Consider the following 25702-nt stretch of genomic DNA (forward strand, 5'->3'; position numbering starts at 1 on the left):
AGCAGTGATGTTGTCACTTTTTATAGGAGGGAAGTATGTTCATAGCTGAGAAAAGGAAGACTGGGAAAGTGTTGGATGGTAGTGGTAATGCAGGAAGGAGTCAACCTCACTTAGATCTTGCTGGATTGTTAATAATTTAATTTCAAATATTAATGTGAAGATCTTTGCTCATATTACAAAATGTATTCAAATAAGACATGAATAAAAAAGACCAGAAAGTGCCTATTTGGAATCTCATACTTGGGTTTCTTCCTATCTTTGAAAAAGATATTCATATTTCCCTATCAAAAGTTCTTTGGTTCATCTAGTTAGACATCTTTCTCCTCAAGTTTTTGGAACAGATATGTAAACATCCAAGGTGATTCAGAATTTTTAATTATCATAAGAGAAATGATATTTTGATTTAATTTCTGATACTTTGACATTTTATGCTGAACAAAGTATCTTTGCATAACTTCCCCCCAAGACAATATGAATGATGCAGGGGCAGAGTCAAATGTGAAACTTTCTATTTGCTTCCAAATTCAGATGTCTATCTCAAAAACATTATAATGATAGCATTCAAAAATATACTTATTTATCAAAGATTCCCTTCTATTTAGTGTACTACAGGAAATGCCTTAATACAGAAAATACTGAAGTTGGCTGACTGCAAATTTTACATATCTAAAGCATATCTGGGGGAACTTGCTGCATGCCAGAGTACACATGTAGGAGCGCATATTTGTGGTGCTGCTATTTGTCCCAGGGGAAATGCATGTTCCCACTTATGGGGATGCTCCCAAAGTGTCTTCATGTAAGTCTTATCCTATACATTATTGCTATTTCAGTCTGCACAGTTCTTTCAGGATCTTAAACTATCACAGAAATAAATTCAGTTAAATTTGCATAGCAGTAACGTTTCATTTTGACAGATTTGTGTCATTCCTTCTGTCAAGTGTGCACACTATATTATTTTCAAAGAAAGAGATAGCTCTTTAAGTTTGTAGTCCTGGTAGTACAACCTGCAGAGTACATGTCTTTCTGTGATTGTGGGATTAAGTAAGAGGAGAGAAATGCAAGGAGCTTTGTTGCCATGTGTGGCACACATGGTACCATCATGTTTCATAATTCAGTGTCCCTTTTCCTCAAAGCCAAAAGCCTTTCTTTTTTCCTCCTCAAAATCAGATTATTTTGTCTCACTTTTCACAACTGACTTCTGCTCCCTGATATCTGATTCTCTATTTCAATCTCAGATTTAAAAATTGTTAAGATTGACTTGCCAAATATTGCCTGAATACCTTACCTTTTCCAATTTGACCTACCGCTTTCCTTGCTTAGACAGTGATCAGAGACTGACTATATAGATGTTTAATAATAACACCTCATGACATCAGCAATGTAAGCATGTAAGCAAAAAAAATCACAACTGAACTGAATTAAGCTATACTGCAACTGGAGAGGAAAACTTATATTTAGCAAATTTCCTTGCTTATTTTAAATTATAGTAATTGTTACTTTATCAGAATCTATTTTATTTCACCTAAAAAGCTACTGAAAATTTTTTGTGGGAACACGTGGAAGACCTCCTACCAAGAACTAGAAATAAAACATATTGGGCATGTTTACACTTGTATTTACATGCAGCTAAACTTTACGGGCCTTTGCTTAAGGTACACTAAGAGAATTTAGGCATGCATCTACATGTGAACACGCTAATGTGCATTAAGGCACATTAAATTTAGGCACAAATTGCACATGCGTTAATGTGACTTTGCTGAAGCACTAATGCACATTAACGTGCATTAGCATGTCTACACATGTGCTAATGCAACTTAGCTATTCACACCTAAATTTGATACCTGCATAAAGCTTATGCAGGTATCAAATTTAGGCTCATAGCCTTAAATCACCATTTTTAAGGAGCATTAAGGTCATGAACATGTAGACTTGCGCCCTTAATGTGCCTTAAAAATGGAGATTTGGAGCTAAGTCTCTTTAAGAGGCACATGTAGACACACCCATTAGTGCCAAAAGCCAGTGTGATTTGCTTCTTTAAGGTGAGTACAATTTAAAAACTTTAGGCAGACTGCTTTATTTCTTTATTTATAAAATGACTTCCTAAGAGTATCAAGAGAGGTTAGAGTAAAAACTTAAATGTCTCTTTCTTTATTCCTGTGTTACAGATTAAAGTTTTTTTTCCTATCTTGTTTTGTAAAGATATTTGAACTAAGAGCTCCAAAATATGAGTACAGGGAATTCTTAATCTTTTTCTTCTTTTTTTGCCTGAAACTCTTTGGAGACTGCATATGGCACTGGTATTTGAGTTTAAAACACTTTCTAGTTTTCCTGTAAAGAAGCAAAGCAAACTTATCTGCTTATATGAACATATGTTGTGTGTGCAAATGAGGAAGGCAGGCAAGCTGGAATTGTTTTTCTCAGACTAATCGGTTTTAAAAGTTCTTTGATGCTTCATCTATGACTGCCTCATTTTCACTACAGTACAAAGCACAATAATCTCTAGTCCTGACCATACTGCAATTGTGATAATAATTTATACTGCAAATGTAATGGTTCTTTATCATTATTAAACACATATACCTAGTAACAATTCTGTATGGTTGCTTGATTCTAAAAAAAAAAGTGGCAGATAACCTCATAGGATTTGGGCTTTAAATAGCAATACATTTGTACTGCAGAAAAAACTGCAACTGTTTCAACACCCAAACCGCAAGTATAAGATAGCTAATCATGGAGTGCATCTACACATGACATTAGGGAGCAGCAGTAAACTGCAGAGCTTATTGCTCCTGGGAAGCTTCCAGGCACACAGTTTACACATGCTCCCAAAGCATAGCACATTGACTTGGATCACAATAGCCCCAGCTGGTACATGGGCCTGAGGATCAGCCTGCCAGCCCAAGGCTGCTCTAACTGGGCTCAATATGCTGTGGAGGGTCTGGCTGGGGTACAAGGGTGTTTCAGTGTGGGGTTAGCAGGCAGGCAGCCCCAGCACTGAAGCATCCTTGTGCCCCAGCCAGCTTGTCAGCATCTGCATGTGCTCTGCTGCACATGAATAAACTCTGCAGCAGAGTAGGACTTGTATTTACTATGCAGTTACTTGGTTAACTGTACAATACATCTCTTGTGTAGATGATCCCAGGAAGTTGTTAGCAAATGCAAGCCAGCTGTTCTCATCCAAGGAAACACTTATTTAGGAAAGCTCCCAGTGACTCAGAAAGTCATTCAGTAGTGGAGGTCAGCTATCTTCAAGATGTGTAGTCTAATCCAAAATCTGAAAGATGTTAAATGGTTTAGTCCAACAGGGTTTGTTGGAAGACATATAATTACATCAGTCAAATCTGGTACAGGAACAATTGTTAGCCAAGGCAATGTGTTGCTTTGTTATTATTTGTACGCTATTTCTTCCTTACAGGTAAGGTTTCAAGCTGGAAAACAGCCTGCAGGCTCTCCAACCAAAGACAAGAAATAAAGCGCCAATTATTAATCTCTTCATTTAATATTTTTCAGAATTGTTTGCTTTATTCCAAAAAAACAAATTCTAAACATATCAGTTCAAACGACTGGTAATAACTTCCTATGGCCTTCCAAGTTTCAGCTATCTGGAATGAAATAAGACATGCCCTTTCCTGTGGCATTTCTTAGCTTACTTTTTGTATACCTTAACCCGGTTTTATTTTAGTGCATAGATACTATTCAGATTGAATATGTTTAAAGATTGCCAATAAATGTTGAGCTGTTCCACTTTCTGCAGGTTGTTTGGCTAGGTATAGATATTCATTCTGCCTCAGGCTTTTTAAATCTAAGTTATGCAGTTTTCTGTAAGTGGCATCATTTAGATCAGTAGTAAACAGAACACACATTCACCCTTGGTGGAGAGAGGAGGCAAATCTTAGATTGGGCTCCACTATTTTTAAACCAGTCTGTGTGTGCTGAACTTCTGTCCTGTTATGGGTATAGATTGGTTTCCGATCACCTATACTTGTACTTAAAAATGTAACATCTTCACCTGGCCAGAGAGTCTGAGAATGAGATACTGAATTGTGCTAGTAAAAGCTTCAGCATAGAATTTATAACCCAGTGGGCAAGGTGGATAATTCACTTTTTTAGGCCTTTCTTCCCCCAACCCTTGGCTGTTTTAAAGATCAAGGCAGCCCCCTGTATAATTTAGTTTTCAACAATGCCTTGTTATTGTCTTTAACCCTTTCTTGATCTGAAGAGAAAGCTGATCTTGAAGATTAGAGCAAATCATTAAGCTGTTAACCAAGCAGAAAGCATATAATGCATTACTCTAAGATCTAAACTGGCTGCCAAAACTCTGTGTGAAATTTAAGACGTTAGTTTTAACCTTCAAAGTCCTAATGGTTTGAAAACTCATAACCTGAGAATCCTTCTATTAAACACTCAGTAGAGGTACTCAGAGGACAGCTGACAGATAGCAGAACTACAGTCCTTGCTCCCATCTTTTGTTTATTGGAAAAATAGAACCAGGAAATGAAATATAAATAATACTGTCACTGAATACTTAATTTCTCTCTATACTTTATGCCTCTGACATGCTGGGTACATCTACATGAGATGCTAACAGCACAGTAGCCTAATAATACTGTGCAGTAGCTCATCACAACACAAACAGTGTTGTTTTATTATACTGTGCAGTATTATTAGGCTACTGCACAGTAGTGCCACTTAAAAGGCATTTGGCGGTATTACTGCACAGTAACTCCAGTTACTGTGAATTTATTTAATACTTAATTGAAGTACAAAATTAAATGTGCAGTAACCACTGCACATTAATGAATGCGTAGACGTACCCACTGAGTATCATAATAGTTACAAAATCTGTCAGAGAAGGAACACTGTGTTGATCTGATGGAGCCAAACACAACAGGGAATCTGAGATGTGTAGCAATACAGCATTCTATTTTGCTTTTGCACAGACCAGCTCTTGCTAACATCACAGATGGCATAAATGTAACAGATGACTGTTTCTGTAGATAAGCAGCCGATATATGAGAAAAGATATAATCTAATGCTTAGATAATTGAGTGTTGGTGAAGCAGCAAAACATAAGGTATGCAAAATAAAGCAGATTTTTTCATTACATTTTGGGTTAATGAACTTCATAAACTAGGAAACACACTTTTTGAGTATTACTCTGTTATGTTCAGGTTTTTTGTTTATCCCTTTAGTCCCAATGTTTATCCCTTAGTCCCTTTGTCAGTCCCAATCCTTCTATTGCACTAATGGAAAAAAGGGGAGTTTTAGGGGCCAAAAGTACCTTGAATCTTCCACCACACTTACAGTAAAAAATTATAAATCCATTACAATATTCATATAATATTTCTTGATCTAGCACTCTGGTGTTGCTTTACTGCCACTCTAAAACACTATACCTGTTCTTGTGCTGGTGCTACCACAGTTCTCTTGGTCAAAGATCAGGCAGCTGCCACTGTTGGTGATTGCATTAGTGCTACATGTCATCACAGTAGTATTAGCATTTAGGGTGGCCACCATAGAGGACAGTCCAGTTGTCCTCTGTCCTCTATTGATATGAAACCTGACACCTTTATGTCCTCTATTTTTTTCTTGAAGAGAAAAATAGAGGACAGAAAGGCATCAGGTTTCATAGCAACGCAGGACAGAGTAGCAGAAAACCAGAATGTCCGCTATGATGGCCACCCTATTTAGAACATGAGGCATATATTGTTGATCGCTACCATTACAAAGGAGAAGCCAAGTGATCTTTTGGACACTACCATATTGTGAGTCTTGACAAACTGGCTCCCAGCTGTGGTATGGATAATGGATTCATGTCTACTTTTAATGACTCTGTGACCATCGCAAGAAACTGTTGTAGAAGTGTTTCAAGGGACTTATCCTGTCGACTATTTGTGAACTAGGTCTTTTTCTCAGTCATCTTGCACTACCTCTGCCCACTAGACTAGTTTAGACAGTCCCAGGTTCAAGAATGGAAAAACATTCCTGTCAGAGACAAATATATCCAACTCTTCAGAGCCCCAAAGTTCCTAAAGATGAGCTCAAGTCAGTTATGAGTATTTATTCTCCTTGAGATGATGAGTTTAGTGATCATATGTGACTCCATTTGTGTGACTGGGGATAAAGGTTTTCCTCTGCAGGTTGATAAGACAAAAAAGCAGCAGCATAACTAAGGGTGGATGAGCACTAGGCCCTTGGTAAAGTGGGGAAGTGGGTGCTTGAATGGAGGCAGGTGGACTGCATGAAGCAGAGCAGAAGCCCTCTTATTAGCCTCACCCTTCCTTCTTATGGGAGATGCTGCTGCTGCAAAGTCCTACAGCCACAGCCAAATTAAGAGGTTTACATCCTTGCACACCAACACATCTGTGGTGGTTGTAGGATAGAGGTCACCTGGCCGTTGTGGGCCACACCTCCCTTTGCAGCAGCACCCAATCCACTCTGTTGCACACAGCTGAAGCCTTAAGCCCCTTGCTTCCATTCAGATGCCCCAGGGTGCACACTCACAGGTACAGCTCTGCAGAGAAGACACTGACTATATCCAAATATATCCCCATTGGTAACACTGTCCAGACAAATAGCGTATTGTCTCCACCGGAAGAGTCAGAGAGATGTTATAACAGAAAATGTCATTCATTCTGTCCATCCCTTTAGCAACTGTTATTTCAGCTGCCTTCGGTCTTGTGGGACACTTGCCGTCTATGTTTCTGGGTCTATGGCTACCGGGACCTCCAGGAGGTAAGACTTTATATCAGCATTCTGCAGCCAGCAGCAACTTACTAAAGTGTCAATTCCTCTGTAGCCTGAGATGAACAATTCTAGAGGTCCCAGCTTGCATTTCAGCCACACACTATGTGAACAACAGAGGGACTAATTCCGGACATCTTTTGAGAGAGCGCCAGTGGCTTTCAGGAATGGTTTATAGGATTGTAGTGCAGGGCCTAAACACATAGTTAACTGAAAGGTCTTAGGAAGTAACTTCTCTGGTGGAGTGTAGGCCATTAAGTTAAAGTTCTGGTTTCCTAGTGCCTATTCTACAAAGAAAAAAGTGAACACAATAGTAGACTAAGCTTTCTGCCTCTACGATTATCTTACCCCTAGCTTAAGTCTTCTCTCCAGGCTTGGCTGTTTCTATGATTCCTTCCCTCAGAACTTGTCCCTGCAGATTTTTCACCTCTTCCAGAGCTAAGAAGGATGATAAATCACCTACACTAATAAATGTATGAAACCCTCTTGACACTCCAGCAGCAGTATCAACACCTGCCTCAAACATGAATGAGTAAAACAAAAATAACCTGTTACAGCAGCCTATTTCAAAATTGCCCAATGTGCTGTTTCTTGCACTTTTCTCTGGTTATGACCAGATGTTGCAATATTTTAGACAGGATACCTGATAGAAGGACCATAGCAATCTAGTGCAGCAATCTTGTATTTCCGTTTACAATACACCTGCAAATAATTTCCAAGGATAGGATGTTATGTCAAGGCTAATCCTAAATGCCAGCACACGCACAAAAAAGAAATGCTATGAAGTATAAGCACACTTCATTCCGTTCCTTCTTGTGAAGTCAAGTTCTCTTTGGAAATTTACTTGCGAGCAGAATGGTGATAAACTACCCTGTGCCCACAGGGAAGAGGACAAGTAGTAATGATCTTAACTTACATTACAACAGAGGAATCTAAGGTTGAATATTAGGAAGAACTTTCTAACCATCTGGATGCCTAAATACAGGAACAGCTTACCTAAAGCAAGTGAACTTTAGCTCAACCCTTCATCCAGTCCAAAGGGCTCCTCCTCATGGGCCGAAGAATTTGGAGGCAGTGGAATGGTGGCTGCTAATTGCCACTCCACTGCTGTCAAACTTTCAGACCCAGGGGAGCACCGAAGGGTAGCCAGTGCACTAGATTAAACATGCAGGGCTGATTAAGGTGGTATGAGGCTGATCGGGACAGTGCAGGGTGGCACATGGCAGCGTCAGAGAGTAGGGAGCAGTGCTGGGTGGCAGGGAACTGAGCAGGGTAGCACAGGGAGTCAAGGGGGAAATCTAGATTGACAGGGAGCAAAGCAGCCTGCTGACCAGCCCTATGCCACTTATTTGACTCACATGGACAAAAGATTGAACAGCAGTGATCTAGAGATGTTGTGGAATCTCCATCACTGGGAGTAGTTAACTGCAAATCAGACAAATCCTTGTTTGGGATGGTGATGACCAGGATGATACTGCCTTGAACAGGATATTGGTTTAGTTGACTGAGATCCCTCCCAGCCCTATTTTTCTAAGGCGCTACAATTTACAGGTGTTTGTCTGCTTGAAGATATCAGAATAGGAAGCAGTGCAAGAAGTAACTAACATTTCCTACAAACTTAGTCCTCCAGTGGGCATTAAATACCTTGTTGATAATCATCTGAAAACTTGCTAAAACACTAGTAAGTGGCATTTTTCCATGGACATACCATATCTACTCAGTGCCAAGATGAGTCTTTTTTCCTTATTCAACATGGGGAAACATAGCCTTGTCTTAGAACTGAACATCAAATGAAAATGCAGGTGCCAGGACCTTGCAGGCAAGTGAGAGGGATCCTTCTCAGAGGCAGGGGATGGTGTGGAAGCACCTGGCAGCATGGCATGCCTCTTTGCCAGGTCCTTTGCTATGCTGGTCCCAGCATGCAGACACCTGGCAATATAGCATGCATCAGTGAGAGACCTGGGGCAGAGGCATTCTGCACAGGGCCTCCTGTTTAAGCTGTGCCACTGGGTAGAAAGAACCCAGGATTAATGGAGTAAAGGAGAAAGAAGAAGCCTAGCAGGTGAGAACTGTGTTGCAGTTCTGGGAGCAGGGCTTGGTTATGTGCTTTAAAATAGACACAGAAACAGTTCTGAGAACAGGGACAAAAACCCTGGGTTCCTCTCATCTCCCTGCTCCAGGTGAATAGTAAGCTAGAGTTGCATCCATGTAGCCCAATCCCTGTTTGCGTTGGAAAATCTGAACAGGTAAGATTTTGGATCATCCAAAATAACTAACCACCCGCAGGGGTGAGAGGCTATGTTGGAAATGTCAGGTGGATGGTAAGATAAGGTGGCACCTCAGAGACCAACCAGTTGGTCTCTGAACCAGTTAGCTTCTAAGGTGTCACCCCACCCACTGCACGTGGGAAACTGCACCTCAAACTGTTCAGAGCAAAACTTGTATCACTTCTGACCATGAAGGCACAGAGAAAGCTCAGTTCAAACAATGCTTTTTATGCTGTTTTTCCACCCTTCACCCAGAGCATTGGGATTGGAAGGGACCTCAGGGAACAATCACAGTCACTGGCCAGCTACACACATCTATAACAGCAGTCCTTCCCCACTGTCTCCTTAGTTCCTCTTTAGCTGCAAGCAAGCCCAGCTTTAAAACTCAAATGTTTCGACTGCCCTTATTTTGTTTCGAGGCTGTTTTGAAACCTTTTGTTTTGATTTTGCTGTTCCGAGCTTGAAATGAGTTGAAACATTGTCAAAATGAAACAGCCAGCAACATTTTGCACAGCCCTACGGAACAGACTTCTTATGCACTCAGCTGTTTAATATTTCTTTTCCTTGTAAAACATCTGAGATTTCTTTAACATAAAAATCTTGTTTATGAAAGAATACACCCACACGCAGTATTTTTATTGAGATGTTTATTTTTGTCTTCAATGTTTGTAGGAAATGTTATTTCACTACAAAAAGTGTCTCAGAGAAACTCCATTCAAACTCTTGTCTTAAGAATGAAGGAAAAAATATACTTTCAGCTGTACCAGTCCTGAGTAAAGGGATTTTTTCTACTTATTAAAAGAGATAAGAAGCAGCCCCAATAAAATTGGAGAGCTTTCTATCATTATCTGTTCATGCTTCTCTTCCTGCTTGTCAACTGGTGAAATCTAGGTGGGCAGAATATTAGAATGGAGACATTTAATTAAAAGTCACAGTTTTACACTTTCAAAAAAAATTCTGCAGGTTCTTTAGAGTACAAGGTCTCAGTATTACTTTTTATCAAATAATCAGGACCACTAACACAAGACTTTAGGGTGCAAAATCACTGAATCAGGAGAAATATTTATTGAACAATCAATATTAATTCTTGGGGAAGAAAATTACCTTTTCCTTGGAGGCCTTCTGCCCCTACCCAACTACTATTACTTGCATCTGATCTTACCACATTAAAGCAGTCATGGCTGCAAACATAAAACTTAAATGGCTTATACTTTTTTGTTCTTCCAATGAGAGGGAGTCATAGTGCAGGCTTTCAACCAATGATAATACTCAATACTTTAGAGTTAGCTTGTCCAAAATGTTACAGTTCAGTCTAGACAAGGTTGTTTCTTCAAAGAAGCCAAAACAGAAAAGGCACTTATTCACTTGTAGGGGTACTGGAGAAAACCTGATGGCTGGAATTTTCCAGAAAGAAATAAGCCCTTTTTCGGACACAGAAATCTTTAAATTTTAATGTCTACTCTTAGATAAACACAGATCCTACAGATCAATCCAACCTCTGCTTCTTTACCTTGAGGGAAACATTCCTTCTGGTGAGGCAATTGAGATGTTCATGCGGAAACCCTTAGAAATGACTTCTAGGTAGTAGCATCCACTTCTGTGGAATACTGGTAAGCTATCAGAGTTGTTATAAGAAATGGTCACCTCCAAAGTAATTTCCTTTCATAAACTGGAAACTTCAGCAACCTGCTGGATTCACTTTTTCTGATCAGGTACCTGTATTGGGAGTTCAATACAAGTTTCCTATGGGTTATAACCAGACATTATGGCTTTTACCCATGGTATAGATCTTTCAGCTTTCTTTCAGTGGATAAGGCACTTACTGATGGCATAACTAAAGAGAGCATCTAAATACCAACAGCATCATCAGAACCAGGTTCCACTTGTTTATAGGATGCTGCTAAGCATAAATAATGCTTCAAGATTAACTGGTCAATGTTTGGAATACCCACTTATTTTGAAACTATTATCCCACAAAACCGTTAGCTCAGAAACATCACCAAATCTAACTGGAGTTTTGAATGCTCAAATTTTCCTATTGGAAGGTTGCTCACTGATCAGTTTTCCAGAAAGTCTACCAACAGATTATCTCAGATTGGGTGATACCTAGAGTATACAAGAGGAGTCACAGGAGTTTCTGTCTCTTCTGTTATCCTACCTAATCCAGTCCCCACCACTCCTGACAATACACACACACGTGCACACACTACTTCTCTAGTCAAAACTTAAATATGTAGGATGGAAATAGCTAAAACTGCCTGGGATCTGTACCTAAAAGACTATATTTACTCTAATTAATATCTAGTACAAAAAGTTCACCAAAAACAGGTATTTTTTTAGGTCAGAAGTCACTGAACTAATTTAGGATTTCAACACAAAGCAGCAGATTGATTAAGTAAAGCAGAAGTGAGGAATTGCCTAGTTGAGCCCAGGAAGGAATTATCAGAGACAAGGACAAAGAATTTATGGGGCATGTCTACACATGACATTTATTGCACGGTTGACTAATTAGCTGCACAGTAAACATTGCACATCTACGCATGTGCCCCTAATAGGCCAGGGTAAACTAAATTTACTCTACAGCAGGATTGCACTTGTTAACACAAGTATGATTCTGCTGTAGTTTTTTGTTTTGTTTTGTTCATTAAACCCTGCAGTAGTGAATGTGTAGACACTGCCCCAACTGGCTGGGGCAGGAGGGCACTTCAGTGCAGGCGCTGCTTACTGGCTAGCCCTGCACTGAAGCACCCACCTGCCCCAGCCAGCCCCACCACAGCACATTGAGCCGGGGGAGCAGCCCCAGGCTGGCCTGCCAGCTGGGGTTGCTCTAACCCATCTCAACATGCTGCACGTGAATAAGCTCTGGAGCTTAAATGACACACTCAGGAGAAATAAGCTCTGGAGCTTTTTTAATGCACATTAACAGCACATGTAGATCCACCCATGAAGAAGCCATATCTGACATGAAAAACTTTCCAGACATCATTCAGAAAGGTTTGCAAAATAATTATACACCCAATGAAATAATCAGGCAGTAGGTTTAAAACAAAGAAAAGGAAGCACTCCACTCCCCTACCCAACCATTTTTTTTTTTAAACACACTGCATAATTAACTTGTAGAACTCGTTGCCACTCATTTAAAAGGGGGTAAGAAAGGTGTATGATGAATGGTTCCCTCAGAGATTATTAAAACAAGAAGTCCAGAATATAATCTTAGGCTCTGGACATCCCCAGAACTATGGCTAGTTATCACTGAGAATGCATGTTGGGACACAACACTTCATCCATGACCTATTGCTCATGCCCTAAAGCATCCACTACTTGCCAGCATCAAATGCAGCATAATGGGTCAAATGAACACCTGGTCTGATCCAATACAGCAGTTCTCATTTTCCCTAATGATCTTTTCCGTTCTTCAATCTGACAAAAATACCAGCCGTAAAATTTTGCATACATCTTGGAAATGTCATACCACCCCAATACCTTGATGGGGACAGTACACTCTAATTTTCTGTTCTGCTTTACACCTACTATTGACTGTGTATCTTTATCTTTCTGTTGCAGAAAGCCTGCAAGGGCACATCGTCATCAGCATTTAAAAAGCATCCCACCCCTTCCCATAGGAGGAAAAGCTTCCTTTAATTGACATTAACTAGACCTTTTCAGGGGCATGGATCCAATAGCCAGTGTGGGTAATTTGCACTCAAAATGCCAGAGAGCTCACTGGGTACAAGTAGAAAGGAATATTTGCCAAGATTTTTTTCCTGTACATCAGCTGTTAGGTATTCAAGAGAACTATTTGGAGGGAATCTGTAATAAACAAGCACTGTTTTTTGAGAACCCTGGGTATTGCTTAAATGTTCAAGAATAGCAGGAATCAAATTTATCACTAGCATAACAGGGCATAATTATGTCAAATGAACTGCCCCCCCCCCCATACTTGAAGGGTGAATTTGGCCACAGAGTAAAACAGGACGTTCTGGAACTTGTTGCCTTCACAAGCAATCAACAATACCCATTAACACTACACTACATTTTATTTAAAATGACTATAGCTCAATGGATTTGTGAGTGAAGACCAACTTGGTAGCATCATTTCTTGTCTAGAGAACTGTATCTTCAGGGACCAGGACCTGGGATCAGGGCCTGCATTTGAAACAACTCGATTTATTCTCTGCACAGGAAGAAGAACCAAACAGATTTTCCCATTTTCAGGGAAACCATTTACCTATTGAATCAGAACATTAGCTACAGCCACTTCCTTTACTTAGGTAACCCATACCACTACCAGGTGGCTCTCCATCCCCCTTGCTCATGACTTGACCACAGCTTCCTACACCTGTTGACTTAACCAAACTGATGGTTTGCAGAATCTAAAACCAGAACCTGTGAATTTAAGAGCATGAGTTTGTATTCCTTGAGCCAAGGACCAGCTTCATTAGCTTAAAGGCCATATTAGACCAAAACTTTTATGGAGACCTACTTATACAGTAATCAAGCCACTAAAGGGTGGAACCGAACCAAAATATTGTATTTACTTGCATATCACACATCAAAAAATGAGCCCTCCAAAACTGGGGTATGTGTGTTTAAGCAGGGATGCTGTTTTCTGTGCCAGAATTGAAACATAGGGATGCTGTAATGGTTGCTGGTGCTCTCTTTTCCAGCCAGGGAAGGGGGAATGAAGCATACTGTTCAGCATCATAGTTAATTTTATCCCTTTCAGAGTCACTGCTGAGTTGTTAGCAATTTTTAGCTGAGCAAAAGTTTTTTTTTCCTTTATTGTGCCTATTCAAAACAAGGTGCATTACAAGGATATATAGCATGTTAGCATTGTCTAAGGCCAGAGGTTTTCTACCACCGGGCTGTGGCCTGGTACTGGACTGCGAAGAGTTAGCTGCTGGGTTGTGGCACAAGCCCCCTGCTCGGACCCCCATCTCTCCCCCCAGGTGAGCAGCTTCTGGAGCAGCTGGAGAGTGGGGCAGCCCTGGTAGGGAAGCAGCCGGCTCAGTGCGCCTCATCCCACTCCAGTGCTAGTCCATAGGTTGGGAACCACTGGTCTAGGCTTACTTCATCCATTAACCCAACTCCACTGCTTTTCTGGGCTGAACACCTAAGGATGCTTATTTATATCAAACACCCAACCATAAACAAATATACTTTCTTGGTTTTATTCTTAATAACCTCACTCCGTTTTATACTGCCTTTTGCTTAGAACACCATTTTCACAAAGTCAAGCTTAAAGGGAGCCATTTTCAAGAAATATATTAGCCAAAATTTTTAGAGGGTCTAAATCTAAAGTCCTCTTCTCTCCCTCAGCTGTCTTGTGTTCGATGCTGTTTTCAGTACTAAAGAGTAAAACTACATTCCCTAAGTGGGCTTACCATTTTAGGGAATTATCCTTTCAGGATTGTTAATGGAATATTCTTGGCAGGTGGGTCTTCATGTTTGCCCCAGAAGGGAGAAGACAGGAGCGTTAAATTACAAAACACCTGTCTTTAGCAAACAGAAAATGGCATAAACAACTATTTTGGTAACATAATTTTCAGTAACATTTTACTTTTAGTCTAGAAAGCCTTCTTGCCCCTTGTTCACCTCTCTTTACATTCATTTCATCCAGACATTACCTTCATAAATCATGTTGCCAATTCTTACAAGTATCTATGTATGGTAAGATTCTTCGGATAACTTCACTAGCTTATTTCCTAAAAGGAGCATGGAAATGATGGAAGAAATCTGTTGAGTAAGTTTGTTAGCTTGTGCTGTCTTTTGCTACAGAAGTGAGCAACGATGGCAAAGAGTTCTTGCACAAATATACGTCTCTGTAATCCAGCAGTGCTGGAGATAAAGCAACGTTATTTTGTGAAAGTAAATTTTATTTCAGTTTTGTTTTTACTTTTTATTACTGGAGGAGTTGTAGTATTGTTAAGGCACAGACCTAGCAGTCAGGAACCCTGGGTTTTGCTCATAGATTTTTAACAATGTTCCTGTGCGACTCCATGGGCAAGTTATTTCAGTTGTAAACCTTCCTTCCCATCTACAAAATAGTGGTGCTACCATTTACTTAATTCATACATTTACATGGGAGACTTAAATAAAATGATTGTAAAGTAGTTGTTTATTATTAAGTTGCAAAAAGTTATTTTTTACCTTAAATCCTAGTTTTACCTAGTTACTATTCATTAAAACAATGGGTGAGAGCTTTGTTATGTATTTGTTAGAACTGAGTTTGGCTTAAGTTTCTGTTTTTATCTTCAGCTTGATAATCTTTTCCCCCTCCTTGAAATATTTGTAAAGCAAGAGAAAACAGAGTGAGATGTTCTAAGGACTGATGGATTCTACTACCTTAATTTTGCTAGCAGTAGAATGTATATCCCTTCAAATGAGACTGATGCAACTGAAATCAGATCAAAATTACAGGTAAGAATTGATGCCCAATCTTTTAAAGCTCTTCCAACTTTTTAAATGATATTTACAACAACCTCAAATCCTAACACTTTGTTACAAGGAGTTGCTGGTTAAATAAGCCTAACATTGGACTGGTCCACTTGCCAAGAACAGCATTAGCATTTTAATGCATCTTATTTCCTGAGCTAGGACAGATCAAGCCCACTACAAATATGGTACACGCAGTTGCCAGAGGAAAGGTTAATTTAATCTCTCTACTATGACTTCTGCTAGTTGAAAGGGAATTAATTTCAGCCCACCTCTCTAGTAGACAATAGAAGGAACTAAAGGCATTAAACACAGACAGATAAATAGCTTAGATACAGAGAAAAAGCAGGATTTTCATGGAGGTACACATTAAGACACAGTTCCACAACTGGTTCAATCCTGTATTACACAAGCACAGCCAGCTGCATAATTACGGAAGAACTTCAGTCTTTTGAGATGAGGAGAAGAAGAATTAAAACTATAAGGGACAGAATCACACAACTGTGTGACATTCGGAAGACATGTCCTGGTGCCACAGAAGGGTGGTAGAAAAAAGGTAATTAAACTTCACATGGCTAGATAAAATTCACTGTCTGTGATCACAATAGAAAAAAAAATCTAAAGTGCAGTATAACCCATAATCTCAAAAATTGCTTGGACTATATAATCTATGCCATACAACATCAAGTAGCTAGAGAAACATATACAGTAGGTTAACATTTTAGACAATAATCTGGATAGTTTCAAGACTAGTCACCATATCAAAACTTTAAAAAAATTAAGCTTTTGAATATACCCTTTTCCCTTAGCATTTCTCATAGACTTAACATTTTACATTGCAGAATTTGACATATTACAAAGTACAGATTTTGATTGCTTCCATTTTGCAGACTTAGTAATTCAGAAGGAAAAAATCACAGCCTACTATTGTATATTTCAGCATTTCCTTATGCCAGCTATAATTAGTGGCAAAGACAGGATGACAAAACATTGAATTATTGTACACTTTTACAGCAAATTAACTGCATCTCATTCTCCCGCCCTCCCCCCCCCTTTTTTTTAAACACTGGACAATCAATGCACAAAGGAACTTATTTACATGGAACACCATCACATTCATCTTTGTTGATCATCTCATGTAAACACCCAAAATGTATGGCTGATGAAGAATGGTGTATACTTAGAAGGTAACGGAAGATGATCAGTCACTATGCAGAATGTAGTAAAAGGAGAATAACTAATAAAATAAGTTATAATGGTAGGTTTTCACTTTCTACAACTGAATAAAGATGTAACAAACATTTTTGTGCACTTGCGGAGTTAGAAAAAGGACTTGGTATAGAAGAATTTTTTTTTAGAAAGTACAAAGGTGAGGCTTGTTAAAGAGTTGAGTAACTTGAGTCTGGTTGCCTTATTTTACCATTTTTTCCCTACACAGCTAACAGCACCATCACACCACTTTAAGCTGTAGAAGAACAAAACAATTCTAATTGTTGTATTCATCAGTAGTAATGGCAAGCTAAATATTATTTGTTTTTTCTGCCTTCATACTACAGCTTGATGTTCAGATTCTACCTGGAGTATGTAGTACTGACAGTTAACAACAAATCATGCAATTTCACAAATGGAGAATATTTGATTTAAATATTTTCAATTAATAGAAATGAGGTTTCTAAAGTATGTGTGGGAGGGGGCTGGGGGGTTGTGTTTTTTTTGGTGTTTTTTGTTTTGTTTGGTTGTTGTTTTTTTTAGTCACTTGTTACATTTCAACCACACATTAAACTGGCTCTTAGAGATGCTAAGGATTGCTTTCCTTACTAATGATATTATAGCAATGACTGCTTATTTATACAAATAGAAAGACCTGATGCTGCCAGACCTAAATCTATCCATAATAAGTTTAATGGTAACAAGAGTTTGATTTAGTGGTAGAGATTATTGGTGCTTCCTTACCATTTTATGCTTGCAAAAACACTGAAATGTGTTAGCATTTCACACGCATATCGTATTAAGGACATTGCACTAATTCACTACCATTATACTTATAAACTCCAAAGATTAGGTTTCCCTGTAATTCATTAACTCAAGACACTCTGCACATAGTGCCACCTAAAATATATTGTAAGAAAATAAAACTGAGAAATATGTATGCCAATTCTTGCAATGGAAAATACATAATGTTGACACCCAGTCCACCCCCAACCTAAAAACATTTATGAAACTCAAAATTCAATGTTTAAAGAGATATTTAAATCTGAGAAGAAAACTGAAATGAAGAAATGTACTGTTTAGTAAGATAAAGTATAATACATTTTAACTAGGTCAGTAGTTATTCATTTGAAATAACCTATAATTAACATTGGATTTTTAAAAGCTTAACAGCAACACCAAGGAATGAGGTATGTAAGTTTTTAGATATCACATCAGACTTTCATTTTATGCAACTAACTGTATTTCACAACTAGCATCTTACAAAATAGACAGTACCATTGTGCCGGTAGAAGTACTGCATTAAAAACAGAAAAATACATTACTACAAGAAACCACCAAACATCACAATTGTCAGGGGCTACAAAAATCCATTACTTTTGCTGTTATGAGATGTTTTAAAATGTAGGTAATATTTTAGGGCTGGATTTACTACCAAAAATTCTATCCGACTTTCATACTGGCCCAAAAATATATTTTGAACAAGAGAAAGATAGGAGAGGATCAAGAAAGTGGGCTTCCTTACTACAGAAGCCAAATGGATTTTTGTATTGAATCTGAACTTACTTTTTAAATCTATATATGGACCTTTGTGCATCAAAAACATGTATTGGTTGTAAACAAAAATGCAAAATCTGTATTCATAAAAATATTTTATTGGTAATTTTACATAATACCAGATGGGATTGTAAATATTTTTGCTCTATATTGGTATATTGCTAAATGCATAAATTTTGACAGTTTATGCCAGAAAATAGGGTTATTTTTTTCTTATGATCGATGCAATAATATTAAATATAGGGCCAAATCAAGATCTAGTAAATTAAACATAAAGCAATAGCATTATTTGTTATTTTCTTACTCAAGTGCACTATTCAATATTTCTGTTCTGAACTGAAAATTGACTGTGACACTGTGCAAGTTTGTGTCAAGGGATGACTACTGAGCACATATGAGAACTGCACTTTTAAGTTATTTTTAAAGCTTTTTCAAAACTTCAGATTTTAAAATTAAACTTCAGTCTTTTTGCCAAATGCTTATGTAGAAATTCAATATGTTCATTATAAAACAAAGAATACCAGTGTAAAATGACAATGTAGTACTGTATCTGAATTATAAAGCTAAACAATCAATGCTTCAAATATGTTTACTATTTTACTTGTAAACATTACAGTAAGTGTCTTAAGTGTGAGGATTGGTAAAACCAGCAACATAATTCAGTAACAGTAATCTAGTAAAATGTGTCAAACATTGGCAAAAATTCATACAAATGTTTTATTTAATAACCATTTTCCTATTTAACCACACCAAGTACCAGCAGGTGTTTTAAGAAGATAATCATTATGAAAATTCTGTTGCAGCAATAGTTGATTAAGTTGATCTTTGACTTGCATACATATAACTATGGTTTCACAATTCTCAAATACATATTTAGGCAGCTTGAACTATGTTATAAAAATTTAAATTCAGTACATGCCAATAGTAGAGAATCCAAAAACTGTGTTAGAATTCACTAAACTAAAAGTGAAAATGAACTTACCAATAACACTGCATAATGAACATTCAAACCACATTTTCATGGCACCTTTAAATGTGAAAATCAAAAAGTTAGTCTGAAATGCAGCATATAAATGCAGCATATATATCTTTTAAATTATTTTATTCTCTGGCTTCACTTCATTTTTGTAAAACTGCATAAATTATTCCAATAAACATATTAATTGTGCCTGGGTAACCTGTCATGAAAATGTGGTAATTGTTGGCAGAAGTTGTATATTTGCATGTTTTGAAGAGAAGAGACTAAAGAAACTGGAGAAAATAAATTTTAATGAGATTCTCCATTCAATGATGAGGCTTCTCCTCTGGGTGAAGACGACCTGGACATTCCCCTCTCTGTATTGTCAGAGCTAGAACCACTCTGACTATGCTGATCCGCAGAAGCAGCACTGGAAGCAGGCGGTGACTTAGTTTTCTCCTTAAAGTCTGTAATAATGACTGTCAGATCTCCAACGGTAACTTCCAAATGCTGGGCACTACTTCGATCCACGTTTTTCAATCTTGGCCTAAAAAAATAAGAATACACCATGTAGCTAAGAATGCAATACTGAAAAGTTTTGTAAGTTTTTCATAAAAAAATCCTCACTGAAATTCATGAAGAAAAATTATAGGCAAAACTTATTTCACTTCCTCATATTTGCATAAATGAGGCCCGCAGAACTGTAAGACCATAAAGTTATGTCCAACATTCTGAGGTTTTATTTAAGAGTTGCTAGTTTTTGTGGCTGCAAACAAATGTTAAAAATGAAATTTGGAGTAATAACCACACCTGTAGATAACCAAAACAAAAGCTCTGAGAAGCATGGACTCCTCCATTCATCTCAGTGGGCATTAACACTTAGGATTTGATAGCTACAAACCCAATCCCATGTCCTCTAACTAGTTGTGTTTCAACTTCTGCAGTTAAGTTAATGTCAAATACAAATTTTGCAGGATACTGAAAATTCTAAATATGAGGGTAGGCATAAAACAGACTGAATTTGATAGGGATCAGAAGGCAATTTCTTACAGTTAGGGTGGCCAAAATCTGGAACCAACTTCCCAGGGAAGTGGTCCTTGCCCCTACCTTGGGCAAATTCAAGTGGAGGTTGGATGATCACCTGTCTGGGGTCTTGTGAATACAGCATTCATTCCTGCCTGTGGCAGAGGGGTCAGGCGAGATGATCTGTTCAGGTCCCTCCTGACCCCAGCTACTATGAAACTATGAGTTCAAAATTACACAAAGAACACTATTCTGACTGGGCTAGATTTATGGAGGTACCTAATTCTGAGATCCCCGGTGTACAATATATTTTTAAAATGAATACAGGAAGACCTGCCCCTAATATACTATAACTTGAGTTCCATGCTCCACAGAACTACAAATGTTTTGAACTCTATTCTACTCCTCTGTCTTCAAGGTGGTGTTGTAGCAGGTGATCGAAGTATGAAACAGTTCCATTTATTTTTTTTTTCCAAGCCAGATGGAAAAATCGTAGCACCAGGTAACAGATGAAATTATCAGCAAATAAGAGCTGCACAGCTCAAATAGAAATTTAAATAATCAATTTAACCTTCTCTAATTACATCAGTTAAATGGTTAACTGAAAACATGGCAGCTCTGACAAAGTTCCTGCTGGGAACCACTTCCAAAGCCCTTTGACTGAGGGTGGGTGGGAAGAGATGAGGTACAGAACAGGCAGACAACACAGAGCAAAAGCCCTGCGCTGCGACAGAGGAAGCACCTATGAATAACCACCTAATAGCTTAATTGACAAGCCGTTAGGCCATCCACTCTTTTCCTCTTCAACCTCATAGGCTACAGATACTAGTTCCCCTCACCCCTCTCAATTCTCCCATTCCTGCCTGCCTTGCCACTTTCTGGTTCCTGCTGTGGCACTGTGATTTCCCCTTTTCTCCCCCTTCCCTGCCAGACTGTGCCCCACTCCACCTCACCCCACACTACACGATAACTGGTTATCACTGGGCTTATTGGTTAAATGATTAATAGTTTAATCGTTCATGTTCCTAAGCCCAACAAGCCTCTTAAAGTGAACCACACAACCTATAGATAACTGGCTCTGCAACTTTTTCCAGGACAAACTTGGAAGTAAAGAAATTAACAGAAAACAGCATGATTTAGTGGTGTGCTCTTAAAGCCAAAATCTCACCCCACCCTCCACACAGATTTATAGCTCTGACAGAATTAGAACCAGGGTCATCCGAGACTCCTTGTGATTTCACACTATGGAGATTTGCAGAAGCATTAGAATGGCCACTGGACTACGTCCAAGACAGAAATGACAATGCTTAAGGAAATAAATGACTGCTGAAAAATGAACTGATTTGTTGCTCCACGATATAGCATGGAAAGGAAAGATTCGCTATTACCAGCCCAAATGGGCTATGAGCCAGAAAGGGAATTTAAGTCTTACCGATTAACCAGCAGTATGTGTACTGTTTTTATTATACTCATTTCTAGCACCAGCAATAATTTTTCTCCCTCTTTGCTTTATTAAATAACCCTCTTAAACCATGCAGAGTAGTCTTAATCAGTAACAGTATAGCTACTTCAAGTACAGTACTGCTTTTGCTTCTTTGTGTCATTTGACTATTTGTGTAATGAAACCATTCATCTGATTTTTGCTATTTTCAGTAAATTCTGAGTCCAGTGGCACTTTACTCCAAGTTCCCTTTTATGTTGCTACCAATTTTATCCTGCATCGACCTTTTTTCAATTTCCACATAAGACTTCTGAACTTTAAATATTCCCATACAATGTTTTTCTCATTTCTAAACATATCATTTAGGTTCTCTTCCCATTGACAAAATGAATTCCAACAACTGCTTAAATTCTAGCTAACACAAACTCGCTAGTTTGGGGATGTCTTCTTTCATCTTACAATCTTTTCTAATCCCTGGACAAGCCCAGAAATCTCATTTCTTCCAACACATAAGAAGTGTCTACTACTTTTCTGTAGAGGTGATCCCACAGAAACTTCCTGGACCAAGTTGTACTCCAAAAAGACTCAATGATGCTACTTCATTTTTTCTCTTCCTCCTAATTAGATTGCATTTATTGCAGGCTTTTGAGCATTTTAGTTGCATATTTTGGACTAAAGTACATCACTTGTGGAGCAATTGGGGCAAAACTTACTGCTTATATCTTGCTGTGCATGTTTTTTCTTCTAGCTGCAAGCTGCTCCTGCTTCACAGCAAAAATCAAGTCTTTGATGGCTGTTTCCTTACCTTGTCATTTAAGAATGGTATTTTAAGAATCCAGTATTTTTTCAGTAACCCAGATGTACAAAATTGATTTCTGTCAATAGGTAATTCATTAGCCTATTTCATGTTTATTTAGCCTTATGACTGGTGAAAAAAAATAAATCAAATCAATAGTTGGCCTTTGTATCTCACCCCCAAATTCAGTATCATGACTAAGAACACTAATATTCTGCTCTTCAAGAACCTGATAGCTTCCCCTTTCCTGCCCATTTCTATACGAAGAATTGCCATCAACCTCTTCCCAGTTACTGGAATTTTGCATGTACATGTACTTGTTGTAGATGCAGATAATTTTTCTATGTGAGGAAAACTTTGTCCCCCTTTAATGCCAATATCCAATTCTCTCTTGTTCTCACTCTCTCCACTCTGTTCCCACTACAGTCAAGTTTAAAAACTTCAAGTGTTCTTCACATTACCTAACAACTTCCTAACAATGAAACGTCAACATAATTATTTAGTCTGATTTTAACAGGTTTATAAGCAGAACTAGCAAAGCCAGTGAAAATTCATAACATTTAATATTTTTATGAATATCACAAACATTTACATTATTTTACCTGGTTTTCTTATGACAGTTCTTTTTGCTAGCTGTTTCCTTTTCAGATTTTTCCTTTTCTACTTTGTCTTTTTTCTCTTTCTTTGATTGTGTAGGGGGCACAAACTGTTGGGTAACTTGTTGTGCAACCAGCTGAGAGACAGGTCGAGGTTTCCTGTGTGCACATATATATTACTTCAGTTTTATAACATCAGTCTTATACTGTCTTTGTTTCAGTTATAAAAGCAACAATATCCAATATAAAATGCAACACTAAAACTTATCAAACAGCCAGTTTTCATAACAACAAACATACCCGATTAAGACCCAATATATGCTACCTATTAGCCTGTTGATCTATCTCGTCTTATGCCGTCTCTAAAAGAGACACACATATTAAAGGATTTAGAGACAGGGCAATGTGCCCAAAGTGTACATATGCAGACTGTTACACACCAAGAAAGTGAGTTCACATCTTTCACAGAGAATGTCTAGACAGCTGCCCCCTTGCTTAAACTAAGAGGGGGTCCTAGTTTGAGTACCTCTGCTTACAGTAACTGAACAATAACACTAGAGGAGAGAATTGATCTTTCATGTAACTAGTTGCAAGCCACTGTAGGCTTTACAGAGTAAAATGAACTCCTTCAAGTCTACACAGAAATTTACTGACTGAAATTGTAAATCATGGCAAATAAATCACAATTTATTAATTCTTTTTTAAAATCTGATTCTTTGTTAGAAAAAATATGTGACAAATGCATTGGGATGCAAGTGTTCAGATAGTGACACTCCTAGATGTGGCCATGAAAACTTCACACAAGCCATCCATCAGAATATACAGATTTATCAAAGTCAAAATGCTCTGTAAAATGAAATATTTTGATGGAACTCCCCACATTTTCAAGTTTATACTGGTTTAGAACAAAGACAATTTTGAAGTCTCAAAATCCTTTACTAAACAGAATTTCCAACACTCTAGGTATTCCTTAGAAATAAAAGCACAAATGATGAGCACTGTGGAATAGTATTCAGAAAATATGTTGCAATTGTTTTAATCGGTCTTTAGATTATATGGGCTTTCATGCAGACTTATAAGATGCATCTATTCTAGCCTGCAGGATCACACAAATGGCATCTGTTGCTTGGGTATAGTAGTAAGTGAAATAGCAAAAGCAGAATATCAATGTAGCTGCCCTTTAGCAAATTATAGTGTACTCAGTAATGCTTTTAACAGTTAAGGAAGTACTATCAAGTTGAGCAAGACTATAAGGTGTAGGAAAGACAGTCAGATGGAACACAGGAAAGTATGGACTGTATGGAAGTTTTACATTAAAAGGCTACAAAATTGGTACTAGAGAAAAAAATATTGCATATAAATAAATCTTAGGTTCAACCTTTAATAGAAAAACCTTAGCTATCTCGTACCAAGTCCTGGAGTTAAAAAATCCCAATACAGCAGATACAAAACTGGCAAAAGATCAGAGGTCATCAATAGAACTACTAATAGATAAAATACATGGTAACTGAGAATAACTTGGTGTCTTGCCTATCAAATGAAAAAACGGTGATTTTATAAATTAAGACTAATTTCTGGCAGTGTGGGAGATAATTTTGTAGTTGGAGAAATAGGAGAGAGATATCTCAAAAGCTGCTGGGCATGTCTACATATGCACTTCAATGCACATTAAAGTATTTCAATGCGCATTACAAAGTGTTACTAAACAAACCGTGCTCTTTAGTTAATGCACATCTTTAAGATAGGCTAGCTAATACACATTTTCCTAGTACCTCACAATGGATGTACTAAATTGAATACGCATTAACAAAAAGGACTTGCCCACTGAAGAATATGAAAGAATTCTTAGACACCTCCTTGAAGCCTTGGGCTGGAAGTAATTTCAGTTCCCCACACAGGAGATTAGTTTTTACTAATAATGCTTAAAACATCCATTAAGGATGAGTATAGCATTATATGAGGCATTGTTTTTACGATTTGAAAAGAGAGAGACAACCCTGCCCCAGAGTTGGTGGGTGAAGGTCGTAATAATGAGAGAGAGAGAAATGAAGATCAAGGTGATGAGGAAATAAAAATCAAAATATTCAGTGTCCTCATAGTGACTGGAACCCTCACTATGCCTACCTCTTTCCTTTACAAAGTAAGTTTGACAACAGGTCAGACATCCACCTTTACCCTGTCCACTAAAATTATATTTTGCCTCAAAAATCTGCACAACTTCCTCTGTGTAACAGACACCCACCTCACTAATAGGGGTGCACCAATAGATTTTTGGGGCCGATACCGATAGCTGATTTTTAAAGAAGCATATCGACCGATACTGATCCAATTTCTGATACCAGCCCAAAAGCTTGGAGAGAGACGTGCAGCTGGTAAGTTTGCCGTGGTGGAAGGAGAGGGGGGAGGGAAGGAGCATGGCGGGGGCAGATCAAGGCCCCTGTGGTGGGGCTGAGGCTGGGGCAGGGACAAACGCTGCCCAGCTGAGACAGGGCGGGCACAGGACAGAGCTGCGGCTCATCCAGGGGGTACTGGGAGGCTGGGGGCACTCATGTCACTGCATGCTGCTCATCTGGGAGCCAGCTGTCCAGCACTCGGCCGCTCGTCTGGTGGCTCCCACTGCTCATCTGGGAGGGCATGGAGGGAGGAGGTTGTGAGCCTCCTGATCTGTCTGGGGAG

General features: G+C 38.4%; 1 protein-coding gene across 5 annotated transcripts in view; it reads right to left on the bottom strand.

Annotated features, from left to right (window-relative positions):
• Positions 1 to 17126: 17126 nt before the first annotated feature.
• The window catches only part of YAF2 (YY1 associated factor 2), a 38376-nt gene continuing 29800 nt past the window's right edge, over positions 17127 to 25702 (bottom strand). For all 5 annotated transcript variants that reach the window (XM_090042341.1, XM_090042340.1, XM_090042342.1 and 2 more), the window contains 2 exons: positions 23033 to 23185; positions 17127 to 19717 (listed from right to left, as the gene is read on the bottom strand). In XM_090042341.1, the coding sequence (XP_089898467.1) occupies positions 19480 to 19717; positions 23033 to 23185 (391 nt within the window). In that variant the 3' untranslated portion in view covers positions 17127 to 19479. The remainder of the gene's footprint in view (positions 19718 to 23032; positions 23186 to 25702) is intronic.

Source organism: Crocodylus siamensis, chromosome 4, assembly GCF_052110815.1.
Source record: "Crocodylus siamensis isolate JL-2025a chromosome 4, ASM5211081v1, whole genome shotgun sequence".
NCBI classification, from domain to species: domain Eukaryota; kingdom Metazoa; phylum Chordata; order Crocodylia; family Crocodylidae; genus Crocodylus; species Crocodylus siamensis.